At 21.0% G+C, this 12,873-nt stretch overlaps 4 protein-coding genes across 11 annotated transcripts in view; 2 read left to right on the top strand and 2 right to left on the bottom strand.

Annotated features, from left to right (window-relative positions):
• The window catches only part of LOC102674609 (kinesin-like protein KIF14), a 12,998-nt gene extending 10,595 nt beyond the window's left edge, over positions 1 to 2,403 (bottom strand). The window contains exons 1-6 of one of the 4 annotated variants that reach the window (XM_031509573.1): positions 2,183 to 2,394; positions 2,006 to 2,124; positions 1,390 to 1,935; positions 703 to 1,249; positions 401 to 628; positions 186 to 314 (exon numbers count right to left, since the gene is read on the bottom strand). In XM_031509573.1, coding sequence (XP_031365433.1) covers positions 186 to 314; positions 401 to 628; positions 703 to 1,249; positions 1,390 to 1,935; positions 2,006 to 2,112 — 1,557 coding nt within the window. In that variant the 5' untranslated portion in view covers positions 2,113 to 2,124; positions 2,183 to 2,394. Of the gene's footprint in view, positions 1 to 185; positions 315 to 400; positions 629 to 702; positions 1,250 to 1,389; positions 1,936 to 2,005 lie in introns of all 4 variants that reach the window. The other 3 variants (XM_006613832.2, XM_031509574.1, XM_006613831.2) reach the window with 3 other exon arrangements.
• Positions 2,404 to 2,517: 114 nt separating this feature from the next.
• On the top strand, positions 2,518 to 4,413 carry LOC102673803 (protein catecholamines up). The gene is made up of 3 exons (XM_006613824.2): positions 2,518 to 3,665; positions 3,766 to 3,841; positions 4,000 to 4,413. The coding sequence occupies exons 1-3, from the start codon at positions 2,700 to 2,702 to the stop codon at positions 4,173 to 4,175; spliced, it is 1,218 nt and encodes a 405-aa protein (XP_006613887.1). The 5' UTR covers positions 2,518 to 2,699; the 3' UTR covers positions 4,176 to 4,413.
• A 660-nt stretch (positions 4,414 to 5,073) lies between these two features.
• On the bottom strand, positions 5,074 to 6,653 carry LOC102672930 (tetratricopeptide repeat protein 19 homolog, mitochondrial). Its single transcript, XM_006613815.2, has 4 exons — positions 6,330 to 6,653; positions 5,913 to 6,175; positions 5,502 to 5,809; positions 5,074 to 5,440 (listed from the first exon to the last, which is right to left on the bottom strand). The coding sequence occupies exons 1-4, from the start codon at positions 6,615 to 6,617 to the stop codon at positions 5,244 to 5,246; spliced, it is 1,056 nt and encodes a 351-aa protein (XP_006613878.1). The 5' UTR covers positions 6,618 to 6,653; the 3' UTR covers positions 5,074 to 5,243.
• Positions 6,654 to 7,052: 399 nt separating this feature from the next.
• LOC102673152 (transmembrane protein 268) lies at positions 7,053 to 12,583 on the top strand. Of its 5 annotated transcripts, XM_006613818.2 has the most exons (7): positions 7,053 to 7,200; positions 7,726 to 8,318; positions 8,436 to 8,816; positions 9,042 to 9,209; positions 10,573 to 10,768; positions 12,058 to 12,141; positions 12,462 to 12,583. In XM_006613818.2, exons 2-6 carry the CDS (start codon positions 7,731 to 7,733, stop codon positions 12,114 to 12,116), a joined length of 1,392 nt encoding a protein of 463 aa, XP_006613881.1. In that variant the 5' UTR covers positions 7,053 to 7,200; positions 7,726 to 7,730; the 3' UTR covers positions 12,117 to 12,141; positions 12,462 to 12,583. The 5 variants fall into 5 exon arrangements, with proteins under 5 accessions (XP_006613881.1, XP_006613880.1, XP_006613883.1 ...); XM_006613817.2 differs by lacking the exon at positions 12,058 to 12,141; XM_006613820.2 differs by lacking the exon at positions 12,462 to 12,583 and having other exon boundaries at positions 12,011 to 12,089.
• The last annotated feature ends 290 nt before the right edge of the window (positions 12,584 to 12,873 follow it).

Here is a 12,873-nt window from a genome sequence, read left to right as displayed (position 1 = left end):
TTTTCATAATATTTCAATATTTTTTCATTAAAAAATATTTCATTATATTTAAATAAAAATGATAGATATTCTATATATAGTAATATTTAAAGACTGTTAAAATAAAAAATTTTGTTAATGAAGATTTAATAAAAAATATTATTTACTTACATAAAATTTTATTTTAATAATTTAATAGTACTTACCTTTAATAGCCATGTAAGAACAGATTCACGATATGGAACAAAACCTCGTTTACGATTACTTGTATTTTCAGCTAAAGATGCAATTACTTTTCCCAAAGTTAATAATGATTTATTAATAGATACACCTTCCTATAGAATGTACAACAACAATGAATGATATATTATAAAAAAAATTGCTAAATAATAATTAAATAATTAAATATAATATAAAATACCTTTAATCTATCACCACTTGCACAAGTTTGACTTAATCTCTCACTTCCTGCTAAATCTACTAAATTAATTTTACTTCGACGACTAGCATCTATAGTTCCATTATCTAATTGATTATTTATTTGAGTTTGTGTTAATATAATACTAAATATGCTATGTGATCTGGAACTTTTTTCATTCATTCCAGTTGCTGCTGTAGCTCTTTGTGAATTACCCACTTTCAGCCAAGTCTAAAATAAATATATTTATAAATAAACATATTTATTATATATATATATTAATATATAATATATTAAAAATATACTTGTAAATCTTTATAGTTTTGTACACAATGTTGACTTAAATCAACAATATATGGACCAAATACAGGATGTTCTCTAACTTTAAGAGGAGCTCTTTTTACTCCACTGTTAACATTTGTTAAAAGATCATGTATTTTCTCATTATAAATTTCAAAATAACTAATTTCTACTGTAGTTTTAATGTTCATATTATTAGATATTCTTGCAAATATTTCTTGACAAAATCTTGGAATAATACCAATTGCTTCATCAAATGATGATGCAGTAATCTGAGTAGATTCTTGACCCATCATGCTATAACTTTTACCAGAACCAGTTTGTCCATAAGCAAATAAACAAACATTATATCCTTCAAAAGCATTTTGCACCAATGGTAGAACCATATTTTTAAAAACAATTTCTTGATTAGCATAACCAGGCTGTGATATATCCACATGTGACATAAAGCAATGATCATATGTAAAAGTATGTTGAATAGATTCACAAGTAACAATAATGTTTTGACCATATACTTGTATAACTGATGTAATTTTTGAATCATTTAATTCTCTAAAGTCATAAAAAATATAAAAAAATATTAAAATAATATTATATAATATTATTAATAATATATATTATTATAATTAAAAATATGATATTATAATATAATATTATTTTAAAAAAAAAAGTTCAAAAATATAATAACTTACTTTGTATTTAAAGGTCTAACACGTATTCCTACAGTTAAATTAGTATTTTCTTCTTCATATACTGTTTGATCTTCAATATCAATTTCATTTAATTTACTAGATGGTGTTTCAACTTGAACAACATTAAAACAATCAGGAGTAACTTGTGATAAAATATTATCACTAAAATAACGTTTTATAGGTGTTTTATTTGAAGGTAAGGTATTTATTTTTGAACTACTAGCACTATGAATTTTATATTGTTTAGGAGTATAAGAGTGCATAGTTAAAATTTTTTCACTCAATGAGGTTGTACATGCTTTTGTAGAAATTTTACATTTTGAATCAGATGCTTCATTTTCAGAGAATAAAGTTTGTTTTTTTTTAAGTATATTTGTAGATTTTGAACGAATAAGATTTATAGTACAAGGCGTACTTGTTATTTTTGAATTTTCAATATCATTGTCAACTAATATTTTATGTTTTTCAAATTTTAAACATTTGTTTTCATTATGATCTTGAATTCTTTTTTGAGGTGTATTAAGTGTGTCAGAACATGTTTCTTCTCTATAAGATAGTAGAATAAATAATATATAATATTTTAATAATAGTATATTAATATAAAAAAAAAACTTACTTTTCATTTAGATAATTAATATTTTCTTTATCGAAATTAATAGGCGAACTTGAAAAAATGGCATCATAAAATCCATGTTTCATAGATTTTAAAGTATTATGTGACATGCTGTTAAAAGTCTATATATCAAAATTTCATTAATTAAATCAAAAAAAATTTTCTTTTCTTTTAACTAACCTTTTAACTAAATTTTATTCTTTGACAATTCACGTGGAATATTTGTGAGGATTTCCGCCATCCACAGTTTAGATTCTATATAACGAATTTTTTCGTAACAATGATTTAAAGATAAAAATAAACTTTTTACAAAATTATATCATGTTTAATACTTTAATATTATGATTATATGTTTATATATTAATAACAAACTGATTAATTTACTGACATTTTATTTAAAATATTAGTACATTCTCAATTATTATCGCAACCATTTCTTGAATTTAAAATTTACAAGCTATCAGAATAGCCAATAACTAAGAATTATTAACAAGTCAATGTTACCAACGTTAATACGTTAGTTTTAAAAAAACTAAACAATTTTCCGATAACACATTATCCAGTGACGTGGCCGCAATTTTTTAATGTTATTTCTCATAATTATAATATTAAAGTTTTTGCACTTTTATGCACTTACAACAATATATAGTCCAGCTATATTTTAATAAATTTGTGCAAAATTATAAAAACGATCATAATGACAGAGAATAACCAACAAAGAAATAATACAAATAAATGGATCTTACGAATTGCACTTGGCACATTTTTATTGCTAATAATTTTAAATTTACCAAGCCTTTGTCAAGCTCATGAACATGAAAGGTCACCAAGCTTTAAATATACCAAGGAAGCCAATGAAGCATATTTACAGAATCAATATTCTATACATCATAAAGAAATTATACATAAACATAAACATGAAAATGATAATTATGACCATCAATATAAGTCAGTTTTATCTGACAGAACTTATAACAAAGTGATTCTTAAAGCTACTGCATCTACTTTAATTATATCAGCAGCTCCCTTTTTTATTTTATTCTTTGTACCTTTAGATAATACTAAAGAATGTGAACCATTGCTTAAAGTATTATTAAGTTTTGCATCTGGTGGTTTATTGGGAGATGCATTTTTACATTTAATTCCTCATGCTTTAATTCCTCATATGTATGAATCTTCTGAAGAAGTACATTCATATACAAATTCTCATAATAAAGATGATGAAGAATCAAATCATGGACATGATATGTCTGTTGGCTTATGTGTATTATTAGGTATTATCATGTTTTTAATTGTTGAAAAAGCAGTGAGAATTATTAAAAGTGATCATAGCCATTTACATACACATAAGATAAGTATTACAAAAAATCTATCAAAAGAAAACAAAGATGATAATAAATTACAAAAAGATATTGATAAATTTGATGCTATTTCTAAAGAAAAAGAAACAAAAAATATACAAAATGAAATTAAAATTGCTGGTTATTTAAATTTAGTTGCAGATTTTTTACATAATTTTACAGATGGTCTTGCTATTGGAGCTAGTTATTTAGCTGGAAAAAATATTGGTTATATTACTACATTTACAATTTTATTACATGAAGTACCTCATGAAATAGGAGACTTTGCTATTTTAATACAAAGTGGTTATAGCAAACAAAAAGTAAGATATAAAAAAACATATAATTAACAAAAGAAATTTTTAATATTATATAATAATAATTTAATTTTAATTAATTAATTTAATGTTAATTTAATTACAGGCTATGATGCTTCAACTTAGTACTGCTATAGGTGCATTGTTGGGAACTTATGTATCATTATTAGCAGAAGGCATGGGTAAGAATAAATTATAATACTTTAAACAAATATAAATAAATGATATTATATTTATTTTGAAATTAAATTTAAAATATTATGTTTATAAATCTTTTAATTAAATATTAAATATCTTTTAATTAAAAATTTCAATTTAGTTTTTTTATTAAATTTTTCAGGTGATCTTGCAACTATGTGGATTCTTCCATTTACAGCTGGTGGATTTATTTATATAGCTACAGTTTCTGTAATACCAGAACTTTTAACAGATACTAATTTTAGACAATCTGTAAAAGAAATTATTGCACTTCTCTTAGGTGTATATATGATGGTACTTATAGCAGAATATGAATAGTTTTATATTACATTTTTTTCAACATATTGTGATCACTTAATAATTCATTTGACTGCTATAATAAGAACTCAAAATTGGAGTTTATATTTTTACAATATTGTAATTATATTACTTAATGAATATTAATGACTATTCTAATATGTTATATAGCATGAATACCAGTGAAAGCAATGCTGTATGATTATTATAAATGTTAGTAATATGAAAAATAATAGAGCGAATACAAAGATAAAAATCAGTACAATTTTAAATATTATTTGTCATAAATAAGAAATATCATAAATAGAAAACTAAAAAAATTATTAACATGTATTGGAAAATATTAAAATAATCTATAATTAATCTCGTAAGAAATAATATGAAGAAAAATAAGAAGAATAATATAAAATCAAATATTGATACATTCGTGATATATTTTTTTTAAATATTAATATTGATTTTTAATATTACATATATTTATTTGTATAAACCATTTTGTGTTCAACTATATGAAATAATGTTTTTTTTTATAAAACTTGTCTTAAAAATTTGTTTATATTGTGAATTGATATATCTTTTATATATCTTTTATACTATATTCATATATGTTCATAAATAGTTTTATAAATATAAAAAAAATATCATTCTATATAATTAAAAAAATCATGGTTTTAATTTCAAATAAAATATCATAAATTTTGTTTATAGTTGTATCAATTGCTATATTATAAGAAATTTTAAGTTTTATTAAAAAGGAAAAGAGTAAAATCTCATAAATTTTCTAAAAGAATGGAATTTTTTAGAAGAATAGAATTTTTATATTTTAATAAATTCAATAATATATTATATATGATATAAAATTATTATTTTATCAATTATTTAAAAAAGTGTAACAAATATATCATAAATATATAATCTTATATTATAAATAAAATATATTTAATACTTTTTCATTATGTAAACTGATATATCATACAATTATATTATATATAATTACAATATATATTATATATAATTTAATATAACACACAATATTAATATATTTATAATTTAAAATAAACTTGAAATAATCATATTTAATATTTTATATTAAGATATTAAACTTTTTAATTGTTCAAAACATTTTTTAGCCTCTATTATAGTTTCATTATCATTTCTAGCTTTTGCTAAATATTCTCCTTCACTACAACTTTTTTTTGCTTCTTCATAAAGTCCTTTTGCAATAAATGTATTTCCCAAATTGACATAAACAGAACCTAATTCAATCATATCTGGTAATTTTTTTCCTAAAAATATAATTCATATATTTAAACTAATATAAAGATAATAAAATAATGTTAGTATTACCTAGTTCTGCAGCTTTAGATAAATATTGAATAGTTTGATCATATTTTTGTAACATATAACAAACGCTTCCTAAATTATTCAATAAAATAACAGTTTGTTCATTTTTTTCACCATTTATTTTTATAGATATATCATAAGCTTGAATAAAATATTCAAAGGCATTAGCATATTGTGATTGCGAAAAAAGCATAGATGCATATTTTTCCAATGTCAAACCTAACAATTGTAATATATCCTGATTTTGACTATCTTTAATCAAATGATTTTGTAAATGTTGTAAACAAAATTTATATCCATTTTCTGCTTTTCTAAATAATGGTAAAATATTTTGTATTAAATTATCAAATATATTTTATAAAGAATCTAAAAAAAATACAATTGAAAAATAAATAAAACTATATGATTGCTTACTGTGTATCTCCTATCTTATCATAAATATCAGCAATTTTAAGACTAATATGAATGACTGCTAAATCATCTTGTGGAATTCCTTTAGTTATTAATCTTTTTAAAACTGATATAAATAAATTTTCTGCTTTTTTAAAATCATTTATCTCATATGCTAAATTTGCCATTACATCATATACATAAGTTATACCATCATAATGTTGTAAAATTTGTGCTTGATTTAAAGCAACATGCAACATTTGTTCCGCTTTTAGAAATTCTTGTTTCTATAAATATTAGAAAGAATTATTTATGTTGAAATGATATTAAAATAAAAAATTATATTCAATACTTGATTACTTATGCAATATATTTAATTTTTATTATATTATCATTATCAATTATTATCAATTATTATAATATAAAAATATTATATCTAACCTGAATTAATAAAATTGATCGTTTAATTGTCATTTTTAATTCTTCAATATCATCTTTTTCTTCTTTAGGTTTAAATAAATTAAATAAAAAACTAGCTGATACAACAAAAAATTTAGTTTGTGATATATTTTTCCACTGATAAGTATTATAATTTCTTTTTATTCTATTAACTTGTTGCAAATATGTCATAAACATATTTTTTTTTTGATGTAATAAACATACATTAGCAAAAACATAATTAGACTTTGTAACTATTTGAACATATTTGAATACATTTATAATTATCATTGCATTGAATTATATTTAATAGAATTTCACGATAATGAAACGTAAATATTTTATAATATATCAATAATATTTCTACATATATATTTTAATCTTAATAATGTTATGAGAAACAATTGTCTTTAACAAGTAAATATTATTCTTAATCGTATGTATACCTGTAAAAATATATTTATATCTGTAAATTACAAAAGTGTATATAAGTGAATTAATTTTAATTAATATATATATATTAATATTTTATACATTTTATATATATATATATATATATATATATATATATATAACTATACCAAAAACGTATATAATCTTACAAAATAATGCATATTATTATATTTATTGATATATATACGCAATTGTTTACTTATATACGTATTAGATATTCAAGAATGATACAGATAATGATACATGCATACACATTTATGGCAAATTATCATATATACAAATATATATACATTATTATACAATATCGTTATAGTATTTTTTGCCCCACCCTTGTTTTTCGTATCGCAATGCTGCACACCTTGATTTCATGTATTACGTACCTTTTCACCTCACGGATATGAGATAGGTCATATCACGATAGGTAAGAAAGATTTAATTATATAATTTTTCTACGTATAATATATTAAATATAAATATATAATATTATCTTCGTTGTATTAATAATAAAAATTGTATATACGTAAATATTTTTGCAAATTTTAGTTTTCATGCATATATACATGGTTCGCATTTTATACGAATTTATAATTTTTATTTTGAAATTTTATAATTTTGTTATTAAAAATATTATTTAACGTAATGCTTTAATTTTTTATTATACTTTCATATTTTATATATATCTATATTTTAATTCATGTTTATATTATAAAATACATCTTTATAGACACTCCCTATTTTTTTAAATCTCTATTTAATAACATTTGACATTACATTTGATAAATATATGTATAATTAATTTAATATATATGAAATTCTTAAATAAAATCATTCCATAGATTATACATATAACAAAATATGTTTAATATTTTTGAATACATGAAATGATTTTATATGAAATGATTTTCTTTATATATATCATTTATTTGTTTTTTTATTATTTCTTTAGTGAAAATGAGTTCACAAGATACAACTGATCATGTATCAGTAGTTAATTCACCTAATATATCTTCAAGAACAAAAAATTGGGTCCAATTTGAAGATGAAGCACCTGTTAAAAATAATGATAATATAGAAGAAAAAACTAAAACAAATACACCAGCTGTAATAAAACCAGAATCAATAACAGTGAATGTTGAAAAAATTGGAAAATCTGTTGATAATTCAGATAATCAACAAATAAAAAATCATGAATATAGAGGTGCTGTGATATCAACTGAATCCGTCCAAATTAATTTAGATAGGTCAGGTTTAAGTCGTTCTATTACATCTGAAAGTCCAGAACTTAATTTACCATCTGAAATAAGAGTTTCTGATCCTAAAAGTGCTTCTTTGAAGACTATTGATCTCCGAGATATATCCAATGGTAGAAGTGTTACTAATAATATTATAAGTACATCTATTGGAAATATTAGACAAGGTTTTGCCAATGGGGATACTATAGTTACTCTTTTACCAATCAATACTAGATGGCCATGGATTACTCCAGCTAAATTTCGTCCAGAATTAGTACCAGAAGAATTAATGGCTCAAGGTTTAACGGTACATTTCCAATTGAATTTTATTTTTTTTTATAAATATTTTTTTATATATTTATAATATTTAAAATTATTTTTTATAAATTTTACATTCATATCTATATAAATTATATTTTTATAGCTTACAGTAGAAGATTACGTACATATAATGGAGTTGCTTGTGAATGATGTACGTTTCAATATGTATAATGTATGTTACAAAAGGATTCTTGTTCTTTGGATATTTACTGCATTTATTGTATTGCTTGGCTTATTATTTTCTGGAGTTACTGGTCTTACTTTATTTGGGCTTGGCGTTATGTGGTTAGTCCTCAATGCTGCTGCAATATTTTTTTGCATGTTCATCAAGATAAAATTGAATCATAATCTTGAAAAATGTATGGGGCAAGTGAACAAGCATTTACTTCGACATAAAATATTGCTTGGATTGGATGATAGAGGAAAGATTTCATGTCACAAAGTCAATCTTTGCTTCATATACTTTGATACTACAGATTGCATTGTAAGTGTCATTGAATATGTATTTAATTTAAACATTTAGAGCTTAATGTAATTGAGTTTGTATAAAAAAAAAATTTCTTTTAATTAAAATTATCAATTTTTTGAAAATTTTTGTATTTTATTATATATTTCTTTTATATATTTATTAATATATTCAAAATTTAATCAATATATAATATATTTGAATATAATTAATATATTTAAAACTTAATTTGTTTTATAATAGAAAAAATTACAAGAAATTATAGAACGAGAAGAACGCGAAGGAAGAATAATAGGAGAAGATGGAAATTCTGAAATGCGTCGAAAAAGGGAGTTACAACAGCGAATGGATATAGATGATAGTGATATTGTAATACAAGGCAATACAACTACTAGAATTTCTCGCAAACAGGTACATAATTTTTATTTTAAATAATTATTTTATAAAAATTAAATTTATTAATTATCTTGAATTTTTTATTTTTACAAAATTTCAATATGTATATATTATAAAAACATTATTTATATATATCATAAAAATATATATTTTTTTTCCTTTTTTTTTTTTTGTGAACTTCACAATATATTTTTTGTATAATAAATTAAAAACTATTAGGGTAAAAGTGAACAAGTATTCTGCCGCTATGTACAACGTTGGGCAAAGGATTATTTACGTCGACGATTGGATTGGACAGTAGATGAGGAAGGTGGAAATCCTTCTTCACCTCGTCATTTAGCATCAGCTTTATGTCCGTGTCAATATATAGAAGAATGGTTACGTAATAAACCTCATGTTCAAGGCAGAGATTTCTGTCCTAGCTGGAGTAGTTTTCTTAAAGATAGAGGCATTTAAAACAATATTGTTTAATATACATATAACAAATAAAAATATATAACAAAATTAAAATCAGTATTGTTTAAAGCAATATTGATAAATTTAAAAAGAAACTTTTTAACTTATACAAATTATTTTAATATTAATAAAAATTTATTTAGAAATTTATTTTTTTGAAAAATTAAATGAAAGATATATTAAAAATCAAAGAATTTAAATAGATTTAATTATTTGTTAATAATATGAGTGATATTATTAAAAGTAGATGAATAATCAAAATTTGTTTTATTAAAAATTAATAAAACAAAATTAAATTATATGAAATATGAAAAGTACTTATAATGTACTTAATTATATAAGATTTTTATTTGTAATAATTGCAATTAAATTTCTAAATAATATTAATATATGAAACATTTTTTAGAGTTATTTTTTGGTGATATGGATTATTATACTTGACTATAATTAATACTATTTTTTATTATATTATTTGTTAATTAATATGTTATTAAATATTTAGAATTCAAATTAATATTTGTATAAATCTTGTATAATTACACATATGTGTATGTATTACAAGCTTTATTTTTAATATTGCATATAATTGTACATAATATTTGGATATCATATAATTCAGAATAATTCATTTGATGTAGAAAAATGTAGTTTATATATAGAAAATATTTTTAAGTAAAATGGTGAATATGAATGGTGAATAATGGTGAATAACAAATTTTGGTTAAACAAAAAATGATAAAAATTTCTGTTAAAAAAAAAATTTTGTAATCTGTTATGTCTTTATGTTTAATTACATATTTTATATATAACAGATTTTTCAAATTTCATAAATAAGTTATATACATTATTATTAATGTATATAAAAACAGATTTAGGCTACTTCAGCTCTAGGTTTCTGAATGATGATGGTATGTGTTGACAGGAACGGGCGGAGTTGCTGTTGCTGAGGTATGCATCTCGATGGGCACATCACTTTGTGCGCCGCAGACTTGATCTGGTTATAGACTCACAGGAACGTAATAGAGACATCGCGGGTTTATCTGTTCCACCACGTCATTGTGTCTCCGCCCGTTGTCCTTGTCAATTCATTGAGGACCATCTTAAGTACAAGCCTAGAGGCAAGTTAATATTTCGTACCTTTTTTTTGATGCCGAATTTTGGTAGTAAATAACTAAAATTAATTACTTGATGATTATGATATAATCATAATTCAAAATAATTAAAGCAATCAATTATATGTTCCTAGAATCTATGTTTGTTATACATATGAAAAATTTATATCGCAAATCATGTAAAACAGTAGCAAATTGACATTAATTATTAATATAAATAGTTGAATTACAAACAACTACTACAAATAATATATTAAAAATATGCAAAAAAATTTGATATTATTTTTTATTGCGATAAAAAATTACTAAAAGTTTTATTCAAATATTTATATTATATAATTGTTTGATAATAGTAGTATTTTAATGTGATTTATATTTTATATATCATCAAAATTTACATGTAATATCAAATATTTTGTAATTTTCACTTATTCCATTTTATTTTTGAGTAATACAAATAATATTCACCATTTTATAATGACATATTATGTTAAACATAAAAAAATAATAATAGAGATAAATACCTGAGAAAAAAAAAAAAGTATAATCATTCCATTATATTATTATTATTCTTCATAAATCGAGTTTTATTTTAAAATTCATAAAACATTTGATACATGCTTTTATAATAATTACACAATGAATTTTATAAAAATGATATATATACGTATATATATTATATACATAATATTATATAATTTTTCAATAGTAATATTGAAAAATTATGTATATACAAATTATGTTATATAGTTAAATTTTAATATTATAGATGAATTTTATATTTTTGGTTTTAAAAAAAATAATTCCAGTATTCATTTAAGTTAAGACAATTTATTTAATTGTTAAAATGATATTAATTGATCGCAATTTGAAATAATTGCGAATATTTGATTAATGTTATAAAAAACATACAACAATCTAAATATATATCTGAATTCCGTCCTAATTGAACATATCATATTATGTAAAAAGTATAATTAATATATTGTATACTTTTATATTCCGTTTGAAAATACTTAATCTGTAAATGAACAGAATTATTCTACTTTTATATAAAACAAATGTAAAGCACTTTTATATTATTGTTACAAATGTTATAAATAAAGATCAACACATAATATATGTTTTTTTGGTGGAGGTACAATTGTATTTCTGTAAAGAACCTTTTCATTTATGTAGATTAATTAGTTCATAGAAATTTTTTGCTAAGTCTGATATACCTTATGTGTATATTTTTCTAAAACATAGGTATTTGTCACTAACCACTGACTAATCCAGGGATTACTTGCATGCAGCTGGAAAAAAGGCAATACATTTTGATATTTCATTTCAATCACATTTTGTGAACATATGAAAATCATTTACTATATAATATAATTGTAAGTATATATATTAAACTTTTATTTTACGATGTATTTTAAAGCAAACATGATATACATGATATATATAGTATACTATATATAGTATACTATAAATATATATAATATGTTATATACTAGTAGATAATTGCTTCATATATTTTTTATACATTATTTAATACATTATTTTATTATACATTATTATACATTATAATAATAAAAAATAATGATATAATGAAAAATTTTCTTAATAAATTTTTAATTATTAAATATTCATATATAATATCTTAAGTTGTTTAATTGAAAACATTAATTTAAAATTTTGTACATAATTTTTTCAGGATATCCATCAGGCTTTACATGGTGTGCTTATCTTAATGATCCATTAGTTAAATATGATATTACAATAGGCATTCCTAATTAACAATATCAATAATTGAATGAATGCACAATACTTAAGACATTTTGAAAAAAAATAGTTGTAAACTTTAATAATAGATATTATTTTATATTTTGAACTATTTTTAGTACAATCTGAGAAAAATTTATATCAAATTAATCTTTAAGCTCTAAATCAAGATATTTATAAAATTATTATATATTAAATTATACTTGTATATATTATATTTTTATTATATTTATATATTTTTATATTATGAATTCTTTTAAATAATAAAAGGAAAGAAATAAATCATTTAAAAAAGAAAATTGAAATAATATAATAATATAATAAAAGTTGTAATAGTTTTCTGA

This window comes from Apis dorsata, unplaced genomic scaffold (assembly GCF_000469605.1).
Source record: "Apis dorsata unplaced genomic scaffold, Apis dorsata 1.3 scaffold_163, whole genome shotgun sequence".
NCBI classification, from domain to species: Eukaryota; Metazoa; Arthropoda; class Insecta; order Hymenoptera; family Apidae; genus Apis; species Apis dorsata.
The sequence above is the reverse complement of the archived record's forward strand: the minus strand, read 5'-3'. Positions and strand labels throughout refer to the sequence as shown.